The 14053-nt window shown below is 38.0% G+C and overlaps 1 protein-coding gene across 1 annotated transcript; it reads left to right on the forward strand.

The window, feature by feature from the left end:
• The first annotated feature begins 6267 nt into the window (after positions 1-6267).
• On the forward strand, positions 6268-11131 carry LOC149838242 (bidirectional sugar transporter SWEET1-like). The gene is made up of 5 exons (XM_090008211.1): positions 6268-6301; positions 6420-6456; positions 7631-8009; positions 9343-9462; positions 10886-11131. Exons 1-5 carry the CDS (start codon positions 6268-6270, stop codon positions 11129-11131), a joined length of 816 nt encoding a protein of 271 aa, XP_089864337.1.
• Positions 11132-14053: the final 2922 nt, after the last annotated feature.

Genomic DNA, 14053 nt, shown 5'->3' on the forward strand with positions numbered 1-14053 from the left:
CCCCGCCCCCATCCCCATCCCAATCCTCGCCTAGCCCTGCCCCTCCCCATCCTCAATCCTTTAAGGGATGATTATAGACTAAGGGGAAATGGGGCCCTGTCCCACCTCGCCCCTGTTTGGACTGGGGATGGAGGACATGAAACGGGGGTGGAGGTTAAAATTCATCCTCGTGTGGGGATGGAGGCGGGGATGAAGGTTCGGATTTTGAAACGGGGCGGGAGTGGAGACCTTGTCCCCCGCCACCGCCCCGGTCCATTGCCATCCCTACGTATATACGGCTTCGATACAATCCGAGACGCTCGTGTTTCGGTTCATGTTTTGCTTGTAAAGAGATCCTTCAAACTTGTAAAATCCGCTTGACAAGTTGAGCATGAACAATATGTGTTTGGATCGATTTAACTCGTATAAGCTCATTAAGTAGTATTAAATATATTTTAAATATATTTTTATCATATAATCTAATGTAAAACACGTGATTGAAGATTTTGTTTGCAAGCAATAGATTTAGACAAAATCTTATTGCTTTCGTCTCTGAAATAATGTATTTTTTTTATAGTCATATTATTTTCAGCTCTGAAACAATGTATTTTTTCTGCAAAACAAGCCCGCCTGAGCTTGACTCAATTAGCTTAAGCTCATTATGAGCTCAAATTCGTCCTGGCTCACCACAATGCTGGATCAAACTTGCACACTTCAGAGAGAGAGAGAGAGACCCACGTATTATACAATCTAGATGTTGTGAAGCTTCCCACTATGACAACTTTCTGTCGAATATAGATAGGCGATCCACAAGTTTAATTAATGCTGGCAGCAAGAGTAAGTGAAATCGCAATCCCTGTGAATTTTATTAATCAATCTCTCTGGCCCTCTAGCACTCTGTTATGGCGCAATCACTAACTCTAGTTTTGGAGTTCTAGGTCCTCCAGCTATTAGCGTTGTCTCCTTCTGATAATGCATTATAGTCTGTCTTTCTTCCACCTCTCTCTGTCGCCTTTCCTTCTTTGCAGTTTATCTCGAATCTCTCTGTCATTTTGTCCGATAATCAATTTAAACTACATCACGTCAGCCAGACTATATACTTATGCAAGACCACAACTGTCACGGACTTACTTTTTTCAATAAGCCAAGATCGCTTGGAACAACAACGGTAAAATGGTTAAAAGAGGGAGGATTGAGTGCAACTTAATTGCACACTTTTAGTGTGCTGCTGTAACTGATCACCCTCCGTTTTTAAGATGCATACCATCAGCTGTGGGGCCAAAGCGGTGGTGAGCGGAGATCAGGTTTTAAGTACAAATATATTGCACCTGATTCTCCCTCTAAAAGGACTTCCCAAAAGTAAATATCTTCTTAATTATTACACACTGTTCTGATGCAACCGATTCCCCTCCAAACTCAATAAAGTTGGACTTTTGGGTTACGTAGCATACCCTATCTTCCCACTTATCCTAATTTCTTGGATAACTCGGTATATATATATATATATATATATATATATATATATATATATATATATATATATATATATATATATATATATATATATATGTGTGTGTGTGTAAATCTTTGATGGAGCTAAATGAAACATGTTAAATGGATTTTTGGTGGATTTTTTTCAACCGCAGAGATGTGATATATATGCTTGCTTGTTTTTATAGGAATCAGTTCTTGAAACATTCGATTATGATGCATAGATAGGTTGTTATAAGGTTTAAAAAATAAACGGCTTATAATTTTGATAAATTTTTAAGGCTCCAACTACCATTTTTTATCCAAGATGCATGATTCAAGTGTCAATTTCTAATAAATCGGTCATGTTGAACTCATCTAGGGGGTCATAATTAAAAAAAACACTGAAAATCTATTAGCATGTTTTAAGGGGGAACGGTCCAACCAAAAGAAGGTCCAAATTTTATAACTAGTGATGATGGAATGGCTCACATTCTCAAATGCTTGAACATCTCATCGACCTGACCTCACATATTTGTTCTTTATAATTTATTTAATAAGAAATATATTTTCCACAGATTTTATGACATATAAACATATTTTAAAATGTAAAAAATTAACGGCTCACAATGCATTTAAAACTTTACAATACAAAGTATCGTGGGCCATTATTGATTTTTAGTGCTTTCAAAAATGCATCTAAGCATTGAAAATTCATAATCCAAAACATGTCTTTTACTAAATCAAGGATAAAAATTCAATATGTAAAGTCCGATCGGTGAAAAACTCGATCATTGTAAAAGAAACTTTGTTGATTGTCAGCGGTTGTAGATTTTGAATCTTCCATTGGTCGGGCTCCCCCCTTCCCTGTATATATATAAGAAAACTAAAATATGTAAAGCAGCAAAATATGTAAACTAGTATGAACGAAGATTCTCATAGCCTTTTTTTTTTTGCAATGGTCAATTTGCTTGGAATCGACCAGCAGGTCATCGTAATCGGATTAAGAAATATGGTCTTGTATGCTTGAATATTTACAAAACTTCTCAGCAATTGATTTTCAAGCCTTAAAAGGTCCTTCTTATACATCGTAATTGGATGATTTAAGAGTTTGTTTCTATAAAACCAAGCATCTAAATCACATCCGTACAGTGAAATTTAAAAAAAAAACTATGAAAATTTTGATGCATGGCGGTCTGCATATTTTGTTGGTTTATATATATATATATATATATATATATATATATGAGCATAGCATTTATAACCAAGTGGATGATGAGGAGAGCAGATCTAATTCGCTGGCCAGCCAAGTAATTTCTGGACCAAAGTGGTCGTCAACTCATCCCGGAGCCCACTCTCCTACAATGGTAGTTAACGGACTACCGTCCTGAAGAGGTACACCCCAAGATTTCATTGCACTGGCTCAGCCTGCCATACCTATGGTCATCGTGCTGGCAGCGCAAAACTTCGAGGCTAGGACCCCGGCGCCTATGCTACGCGATGGCTTGCACACGCCCATGGGAACCGAACCTTGACTGCCCAGGTAGCAGCCAAGACCCCACCCCACTAAGCCAACACACCCTTTGGGGGCATGTTTGCCACTTTCAAGCAGTTGCCTTTTTCTTTGTTTGGATTTCTAGGGAAACCACGTTACTCACTGTTGTAAAAAGCCCAATTCCCTCTTGCCCTCCAAGGACTACAAACCGGTGACGTCCCTTTCATCTTTGTTGACATTCACAAGTCGTCTCCCAACCAGATGAGTACTGTAGTTCAGGAGGGCTCATCAATTGCCTTTTTAAATTGAAAGGAGATCACTGGAAAGATTCCCCTAAACACATATGGTTGAACTTCAACCAACATTCCTTTGGGGATAAATACGTTGGATTGGTTAAAGTTTCAGAATCTAAAGCCAGAAGTCTTGAGCTCAAAACCCACTAGGGCCATCTTTCCTACTTGACTAGCTATCAAAAAAGAGAAAAGGGATAAAATGTAGTATGATCTACTTTAAATTTGTAGCCATGAAACATATACCCTAAAACTTGATCAATCAAACTGTCAGGAGAATACACAACATTTGATTGAGAAAAATTAGAAAAAACCACGTGCCGTTCATGAATATGGCAAGTAAGAACATTTGTGCTAGAAATTTGCCAACAACAATAGCCTAAAGAGGTGATAAGCATTTGTTTCTACATGTAATGGCCACATAAGATTATTTGAGGGCATAAGTCAAGGCTCTATGCAGGAAAAGCCTTGATACCCAGCTAGCCTTCATAAGGCCAAACTTCAATTGGACTGCATATGAGGAGGGGGCGATAGGATCTTAGTGCCATCAAAGGGGAAGAGTGAAGAAAAGCAGCAGCAGCAGCAGCTATGTCACAAAGAATCTGTTCTTTTTCGTTCGCTCTACTTCAACTTTACATTACAATAATAATAATGATAATTAATACCTAAGAAAAGCATTATCTTAGTAAGTTTTAAACTAGTCATGCTTCTTCTACCTTGTGAAATTTCTGTACTGCCTCTGTAGTGATGATCAATTAATGCAAGCTAGACAGTGCCTATTGTAGAGGGCATTTCAAGAAACTAAAAAAAAATTCTATTCTTTTGATGTGTGTCAAACTCAGTGTGGACGACTTAACTGCTATGATAATAACCTTTTCAAAGGGGAATGCATTCTTTAAATGTAAGTTCTTTAAATAATTTTTTTATAAGAAAATATTAATAAATTTTATTTAAAAATAAAATTACACGGTTCTTTCATAATAAATAGCCGTTTAAAACGTAAATATCGCATTTAAATCATGGTATTTATGTTTTTTCATAAATCTCGTGATATTTTGAAAATCTCATGAGAAATTGCCGTTCTAAACTTTCAGGCAATTTCTCGCAATATTATCGCGAGATTTTCATAAATCTCGCGATGTTTGTCACTATGGGCTAGACTATAGATAATTCCATCACAACTCCAAGTAACCAACTTAATTTATTCTATTTCCCACAATCCTAAAGTCATACAATTACTAAATCTGCCAATAGCATTCCCTGCTAGCTTAGAGATTAATCCTTCTGTCTCTTCGATAGTCGATGTTCCAGCCCTCTTTGAACTAGTACATTTTTACATAATCAAACATCAACCAAGACAGGATGTGCACTTAGGTGACAGTGGACCCTTGATATATATATATATATATATATATATATATATATATATATATATATATATATATATATATATATATATATATGCCAAGTCTTCAAAATCTCCATGTTTCATGAATGGCTGGAATTAATTGAGTTTGGTTAGAATCTTGAAGATTATTGTTACGAAATCACGAGCAAGATTGAAATAAACCGCAACAATAAGAAGGATAGCAACCAAATAATAACACAGAGTATGTATGATTCAGTCTATGACCTACGTCCATAAAGCAAAAGGAAGCAAAGTTTCACTATAATGAACATGATATCCCAATTACACAAGGAAACTCCTACTTGCTAATTAAAAAAAAATTGCAAAATTTAGGAAACTATATGAAAACGGGTCATCAAGCAAAGTGGCCGGTTCAGAATTCGAGGCACACGTAACAACTACACTGATTCATTCAATCTGGGTTCTGTCCTAATTGGCCTGTTGTGAGTCAATTAAGGCTCTCCTAAATTAAGGGAGACATGCTATGCCACCTGAGTCTTAGCTGAATCAACTTCTCATACTTGTTCTTAACCAAGCCAACGCTTGCCAAAGATCACTTCTCTGTTGCTTCGCACCTCTATTTGACACTATGCTTCTCGGATGAGCTTTGGCATTATCCTCTTTCAATTCTGGTAACTACAGCTGGGAATGACTCAAACAAGTGCATCCAAGTCTCTGACCCACTAGGTCAACTGGGCTCTATGCTGGGCTGGTTCATGAGAGTTCCAGTTCTTGACTCATTCTAGTTTCCAACTACTGTACTTTCTCCAGTGTAACTGTGGAATTACGCTAGAATGCTAGCGCTATCCAAAATGACAAATTTCGTGGAACCCATCCCAAATAACTTTATCAAGGTTGGGGGTCCTTCTGGTGCAGTCAATAATGACATACATGAATATGAAGAAGAAAAAAAGAGAGAAAAAAGAAAAGAAAAATCGTAACAAAAATGGCAATCTTGTTGCTGCCCAAGCGAAAAGTCATCTTTTTAACCAATTGATTTTTTTTATCCAGAATACAAAGATCAAAAATTCAAATAAGTGATAAACAGAAAAAGAATCTCTTTCTCTCTCAACCAACAAAAACCACGAGGCACAGCAGGATTTAATGCTTCATCGACTAAAGCATTAAACTTGATTTGAGATCAGGTGCAATGTGATTGCACCATTTTAAGTGTGCTGTTGCACCTGATCACCAATTATCAGCTGTTGGGCTCCACCGCTGACAGGCTGTACCCAAAGATGGTGGGTGATCAAGTGTAGCAGCACAATAAAAGTGTGAAATCACATTACACCTACGTAACAGAGAAATTACTAACCAAGCAAAACAAAAAGAAAAGGAGGACAGCCCTGACATCTAACTAATTTGTTTCTGTGTGCAGGCTTTTACTGAATGCCCAAAAATCGGATTAGGACGAAATGAATTTCCCTCTCTCTATATATATACCCTCACACCCTCTCTCCCATCTATCCACCACAAGTTTATCTTGGAACACACTCTCTCTCTCTCTCTCCAATCAATTTTCTTCCTCTCTCTAGGTCTCTTGCATACCCTCCTTGCCTATTGCATTTGCTTCTCCGTTTCCTTTGTGGGGTTTCCTTTTTAAACACAACTAAGTGAAGAAATACATGGAGGTTTTGCATTTCGTGTTTGGGATTTTTGGTGAGTACCACCTGTTGTAGGCACGTTGGTTACATTATTGAGGTTTTAAAACCTTTTGTAGTTGTTTTTACATCTTTGTTATTAATTGTTGCACCTTCTTTCTTGATGTTGGCGATAGGGAATGCTACTGGTCTGTTTCTTTTCTTGGCACCATCGTGAGTATCCTCATCCTCTTCATTCTTTTTTTCTTTTTCTTTTTTTTGAGAGAAAGAACATCCTCTTTCTTCATTCATTAGTATTCTTCTTTCAAATTCTTTTTCTTTGGGATTTTTCTTTACTAATCCATTGATTTTGGGTGTTGGGTTTGTGTTATTTTCTTGTTTGGGACCTGGCACATCCATTAGTTATTGAATATGTATTTATTTTCCATGTTTAAACTTAGTTGGTTTTTCCAAAGATGCCAGTTGAACGGTTATTTTTCCAAGAAAACCGCTTGCAAGGCCAAAACAGTGTTTGTACTTGTGTGCACAGATAACTCTAGTCCCAAAAGATGCTTTTTTCTTCAGTTATTTTGAAATTCCTTTTTTCTTTTCTCTTGGCTAACAACGTTAAAATTTATCATGTTCTGTTCTAAAGGTTTATTAGGATTTCTTTCACCGCTCAAAGAAAGGTTTTCAGATAATCTGGATAATATCTTGTACCATTTTCATTTTGATCCTTGTTAGAATTACATTGACAGAGGTCAGGCAGTTTATAATATGTAGAAAAACCAACCTCCAAAACCCCATTCTAGCTAAACTAATCTCAGATTTCAAAATTTTCATCTCATTTCCTGTGTATCTTTCATCTTAATACTTCTCAATCGTTGTTTTTCAGCTTCCCACTTGAGCATGCTAAAGTTAAGACCCTAAACATAACCCTGCCACCTCTTTCAAAAAAAAACAACATAACCCTGCCACCATATTTAGAGTCCTCAAGGTCTACTCTTATTCTTTACCCTACCGCTTCCCCCACCCATGCACTCCAACTCTGACCACAGTCCTAGAGACCCAAAAGAAACCTTTCTTTCTACTCCACTTTCCTGCCACAATCATGATTGGCCAATTTCCTCACTTTCCTCCCACAGTACCAACCCTAACCCTAGATTCCAATCCATATCTGCACAAACCCAACTGACTGAAGAAAGTGGGCAGTCTGCCTTGATTGAATCATGATCCCCACTTGAAAATTTCTTTGGTTCCCACAAAAAAAAATGAGGAAATACACCTTTCCTTGTTAAAAGTCATTTACTCTGTTTTTCTTAATTTTGAAAGAAAAACTTTGCAACTTCATTGCATTTGATATTTGAATGATAAGAAAATGACACGCATACACATGACATGACTACAGGATAACATTCAAGAGGATCATAAAGAGCAGGTCGACGGAGCAGTTCTCTGGGGTGCCGTACGTGGCGACGCTGCTCAATTGCCTGCTGTCGGCGTGGTATGGCTTGCCGTTCGTTTCACCCCACAACCTGCAGGTGAGCACGATCAACGGCGCGGGCGCCGTCATCGAGTTGGTGTACGTGCTGATATTCCTGGTGCTGGCGAGCGACAAGAGGGTGAGGGCCAAAGTGGGAGGGCTGCTGGCGCTGGTGCTGCTAGTCTTCTCGGGCGTGGTGCTGGTCTCCCTGTTGGCGCTCCACGGGCAGCACAGGAAGATATTCTGCGGCTTCGCCGCCACCATCTTCTCCATCTGCATGTACGCCTCCCCTCTCTCCATCATGGTGAGTGAGAAAAAATCTCTCTCTAGCATAAGTTGGTCATCTTGAAATTCTCTTGGTTATTTCTGAGTCTCTTTTTCTCTTTCTATGGCATATGTGGGTCATTTTTAAACTCTCTCTCTCTCTAACATAAGTTGGTCATCTTGAAATTCTCTTGGTTATTTCTGAGTCTCTCTTTCTCTCTCTATGGCATATGTTGGTCATTTTGAAACTCTCTCTCTCTCTCTCTCTCTCTCTCTCTCTCTCTCTGGTCTTCTTAAGTTGAAGCAGTAATTTGGTGACTTAATGGTGGTGGCGATTCTTCCACCTCTAGTGATCTGGTGTTCAAAGGACACACTGGTCATTTGTTTGTTGGTGGGGGCAGTATCGTGTTCGTATATATGGCATCTGTGCTGCGGCTACTCACCGCGCCCAGATGCTTCGGTGGGCACCGAAATTTATTTTCAGAAAATGACTGCTGTGAGAGAGAGGATTCTAGTTCCGTGCACTGCTGAGGAATGTGTTGGTGATTTTGCTACGTAACTATCCTTCACTTTATGAGGCACCTGCCTATAAGCTTTATGTCTTTTCTTCAAATGATTCTGTATCTTTGCATGTAAGATCAATCTAGATTATCACTATCTGAAAACAACCCTCATGCTTTCTGCTCCACTCTTTTTAATGTTCCCTCTAGAGCATGTATGTTCTCATCTTTTCAATGAAACGACATCAGTGGTCCTCCAAATTAGAAGAGGCAGTACATCTTCTATAGATTGAAGCTTGCCCCTTTAGGACATATTGGTCAATATGCTTTCCACCTTAATAAGAGGCTTTTATATATATATATATATATATATATATATATATATATATATATATATATATATATATATATATATATATATATATATATATATATATATATAATGTCCCGTTTCTAGAGAAAGGTAAGTTAAAAAGTTAAAGAACCCGAAGGCTGGTGCATCATTTGCCATTTGGCCAGAGGGGTCCAAAAGACATTTGGTTGGCTTTAGGGTAGCCTTCTTTTTTATGACCTACCTCAGTGTAACATTTTTGTTGCTGCTGTTGCCTCTTTCATTGGGTATCTCCAAATGACCAAGATGCCCTTTGTGAATGATAGCCGTCCTCGATGGTGATACAAAATCTGTTCTAATAAATGGGGAGGGTAAGTTTGTCATTCTCGATTTTTGTTTGAGTTGGTAAGAAGAGATGACTCAAAATGGTTGTTGGGGTATTGAGAGGAGTGAATTGATTTTTTATTGTCTGTTTTCCTATTGTGACTATGAGAGGAGTGAATTTGATTTTTGGTTATGTTTTGCTATGGTGGCGTGTGCAGAGATTGGTGATAAAGACCAAGAGCGTAGAGTACATGCCTTTCTTCCTGTCTCTATTCGTCTTTCTCTGTGGCACCTCGTGGTTTGTCTATGGCCTTCTTGGCCACGACCCCTTTATTGCAGTAAGTACTCACTCATTCTCTCTCTCTCTCTCTTCAATATTTGGTATTCTTGAAGGTAGTGAATTATTGAGCCCACATTCTAATTGATTGATACTATTTCTTTCAAACAAAAGGAAAAGAAAAAAACTGATTTGTATTATTGAAGTTAGTGAACTATATATTGAGCTTTATATGCAACATTTATAAACTGACTGAAATGAGATAGTACCCATTGGGGATCTTCCTTAAAAAAGAAAAGAAAAGAAAAAAGTGGTGGGGGCTGTTGTACAGGGGAGATACAGGCATTCCTCCATGGCAATCACTTCTTTGGAAATAGATAAAAATAAGAGGTTGAATTCCAAACATGCACTCAGTAAGGTCAATACAGCAGCTTTCGTCACCGTTGGATAAGGCTCGCAGTTTTTTTATACCGAAAATACCCCTCAAGTAGGTCAGGCCTACACAATATAGGTGGAAGGCCCTTGCAGGTTTCTAGGGAAACGGTCCTTCGGATAAACAACGAAGAAATAAATTCAATTGTCGTCGACTGTTAGGATCAGGGGACGTAAGGGAGTTTAAGGGTACGTGTCCTAAATTCCATTCACCCTTTTTTAATATAAAAAAATTTGTTTTGTCTTACTTTAGGTTTCTTGCAATTTAATGAATGCATATATCCGAATAAAATTAGCCACACAAGAAAATTTTTTAAATATTTTTTTTAGTTTAACTATAGTACTATCAGATGGATATTTATTCGGTAGCTTTGGTTTCCATGATTAGCAATCTCATTCAACTTTTACAACCACAAACCCAAAACCCAAAACCCAAAACTGAAAACCCAAAACCCAAAAATGATTAGCAATCTCATTCAGCGTTTACAATGATGGAACTCCCACCACTTTTGGTGGTGGGGTTTGTGGTTGCAAACCAATCTCTAAGGTTGTAAACCAATCTCACTGATCAGCGTTTTACATGATCCTCTCTCCCACGAGGCTAGACCTTGTTCGTCCTGTTAGAGGGCTTTGAAGCATTGGTCCAGCATCACAAAAAGGTCAAAACCAAGTGTTTTGTTTTGCTGCCAACCCGGCTAGGTTATTTCCCTTTGGATGTTGAGCTCATGGTTTTAGTGGGCTCATTCTATGCTAGTGGGATCCATAAGAACCCAAACAAAAAGTTAAATGACCTAAGCTAGTTTGTTTCAATCTGGATCAACTTTGACACATGGCTCAAGGGATCCAAGATTAGATTTATGGATGAGCTCTGAAGAAAAAGATGGGGCAGTCAAATACTTATCAGGACACCTACTCAGATTCTATTCTTTGAGATATGCTTTGGGAAGTGTGCCTGATTTTCAATTGTTTTATTGGTTTCTTATTAAAATTGGGAAGATTGACATATAAATTTGACTCTGGTAAAAATTGTTGCCCTTGATTTTGTGGGGCAGGTACCTAACGGGTTTGGATGTGGGCTTGGGACCCTGCAACTCATCCTGTATGCTATCTATAGAGATTGGGATGGGGATGACAGTAAGAAGAAGGTGGTGAGCAGCAGCAGCAAGGGAGATGAAGGCGGCCAAGCCAAGTGTGCTGATGATGCCATGGAGATGGGCTACCTCAAGCATGAACCCAAGATCACCAACATGATGCCCCCTTCCTCCCTCAACCATGACAACAAGCCTCTCCGCACGTGACCTGCACACGTGGCAAGCACCCACCTTGGGGTGGTCACATGACCTGGCTCTCTTCAAGTAGAAAGTCAATATGTGTCTCTCTATTAATGTCTTAATGTTTATGTTTTCCACTTGTTAGGGATGGAATGTGTGTGTGTGTGTGTGTGTGTTTATAAATCATGGTCTCCTTTTGCTTTGGATCTTGTCCTGTTTTTAGTTTTAAAGGGTGGGCCATGGGACTCTTGTGCAGGGTCCATGGATCTGGGGTCTTAGACCTAGAACCGAAAGAGAGGAAGGCCAGTATGCAGTCAAATAAGTTTGGTATCGGACCGACTCAGGCGTACCTGAACCTGACTGGATAACATTTGCTCATGTTTGGGTTTAGGCTCAGGTCATACGGGGACGAGAAATGAGGATACCTCAGGTAGGGTTGGGTCGTGTCTCATGTCTGATAAAAATAACACTCCAAAACCTACTTGAACAATAACGGGGTGAACCTGATCAATCCGACCCAGATATTATTTGGGTGTACTTTATAACCATACCCAGTTACTCAGATTTGGGTTAAGTCAGATATTTGATACAGATCTGATCCATACTTGGTTGAACTTGGATCCAGCTCATACAATTCCCATGGGGTTGCACTTGAACTGAGTCCAGTTGAATGCAGGTCCAGGTCCATGCATTAGATTTATTGCAATTCTGGTCACGTAACTGTTACTGCATAACTTGGATCCAACCAAGCCCAGCCCAAGTCCGAGGCTTAATAATGTTCCACTATCTTTCCAAATTTAAGACAGAAAATAGGCTTGGTTGGGACCTTGATTGGACCTGGACAAAGTTAAGAACCGACCGGTGGGCGCCTATCCAACATTGTTACTGTGTGTAGCTCAAGGTGCGATGTGTATCCATGGATTTCGGGTTCTACTTGATCCATCAGTTGTATCCAAGCTCAATCTAATCTGGACCAATTCGATCCTCGGGAATGCTCTTGAAATGCTCCATGATCTATTGGAAAATCGCATAATTTGTACTAAAGACTTGGTTCATCTGACCAAGCAATACTCAATACCTCGCCAGTCAACCACATAGGCCTATAATTTTTCTGTTTTGAGATAGAGCCGAAAACCATTATAGGTATCCAATTTTTGAGCTTCAAAATCGGAATAGAAACATGCTTTGCATACTGGAACAACCGAACAATTTATCTTTCAAAGGATATTTCTCCCCAATCGCTCATCAGATCAAAGTGATCTTGGTGGTGTTGGGAAGCTAACATTCTGATCTATCTTTGTATTTTTTTATATTTTTCTTGATTTTTAGCATATGTGGTTAGAAAATAGCATATAACTGATAAAAAAGGCGCAGTTGTGCATGTTCTAGTCTGCAGATCATGCTTTTATTTTAGTTTTTGAATGTAGAAATGGAAACCCTAAAAGGTTTTTTAGTTCTAACTCAAAATAGGAAAGTTACAGGCATATATCTCAGCTCTTCAATGATTATAAAAACAAAAGTTTTTGATGTCAGATCAAAGAGATACAACTCTAAGAACAGAAATTGTTCTGCAAAAAAAGTTATATTTAAAAAAAATGCATATACAAAGGTGAAAAAGGTCTTTTTAAAATTAAATATTTATGATTTTGGATATGAAAAGAATAGCAAAAATTATAAGGCATTTTTAAAAATGCATCATATTTGTCATACAATACGATCATTTTCTTGAAAAAAAAACCTTGTCACTTACCGCACATGGCAGGTCTCCAATTCATAAAACCCTTGAGGTCTCTTCTACCCACCCAGGAGTACAATGAGCTTCTACCTTGAGGCAAGGGATGTCACCCGTGGGTTTCAAACTTGTAATGTTTTATCAACTTGGTGACATTCACAAGTGACCCCTACCTCATAAGCGGAGCCTTTATGGGCTTGTATGGCTCATAATTACCATGTAATTTAATATTCAAATATAATCCAAAATGATCACACACAGATCTAATATAATACATATAACTCAAGAAAATATCCAGAAATTAAAAAAAATAGAAATGGATCCTTTATGACTTGGTTTGAATCTGCTTTTGATATGCAACAATAATCAAATGATCTTTTTCTCCCTAAGGCTACTGGATGCATGTCTCCATATATAAAGTGAATCAACAAGGAGGATCCAAACGCCATGATTCAAGCAAAGACTTAAGGTACCAATTTGTTTGTAAAGGCTCTCCATATATGTGGTTCATGCACTCTTGGAAGATCTTATCACCTTCATGTCTTCCCCATTTAATTTTTACCAATGTGAGGTGTAACTGCTTCAGTTCAAGTCTTTTCAGACCTGATTTTGAATCGAGTCTAAAAGTAAGACTCAAACTAATTCGGGTTTGGGTACAACTAGAAATTATGGACCCATATGAGTTAATGGGTTCGGATATAATCGGGTTAGGTCTTTAATAGACCCATTTTGATTTGGGTCGGGTTCGAGTCTGAGTATGACTAAAAAAGTAGACCCATATGGGTTAACAGGTTCAAGTATGATTGGTTCCCGTCTTAACGGGTTCGGATTTTAGCTCGGCTCTTAATATGATTGGTATTGTAGACATAATTAAAAGTGTGTAAATTAATGGAACCAACTATTAATTAAGAAGATTAGGTTGTAACAAATGAGAAGTTTATTAATTTTTCTAAATAATGTCAAAAATTAAATATAAAAAAATCATCATAGCTTATCATTTTAAGTTGGAATAAAAAGACATTGATATATCATATTCAAAATGTATCAAATTCAATGAGTTTTTGAGTATTATTCTTTAGATTTGAGACTCACTTCAACCCAACAATTTCTATGTGCGAAGGGAATAAGAAGTATGTACAAAAAAAATGAATTAACGTTTTGATCAAAAGGTAATGCATTTTAATTCTAAGTTTATCAACATCTTCAAATATTTAATT

The sequence above is a fragment of the Nuphar pumila genome, chromosome 5 (assembly GCF_984573655.1).
Source record: "Nuphar pumila chromosome 5, dmNupPumi1.hap1.1, whole genome shotgun sequence".
NCBI lineage: Eukaryota > Viridiplantae > Streptophyta > Magnoliopsida > Nymphaeales > Nymphaeaceae > Nuphar > Nuphar pumila.

What these genes read in the sequence shown, in the direction of transcription:
- LOC149838242 (XM_090008211.1), top strand. Translation starts at nt 6,268, where the DNA reads ATGGAGGTTTTGCATTTCGTGTTTGGGATTTTTG. An exon ending in TTTCTTTTCTTGGCACCATC is followed by an intron (nt 6,457 to 7,630) that starts GTGAGTATCCTC and finishes ACATGACTACAG; the next exon opens with GATAACATTCAAGAGGATCA. An exon ending in GCCACGACCCCTTTATTGCA is followed by an intron (nt 9,463 to 10,885) that starts GTAAGTACTCAC and finishes TTTGTGGGGCAG; the next exon opens with GTACCTAACGGGTTTGGATG.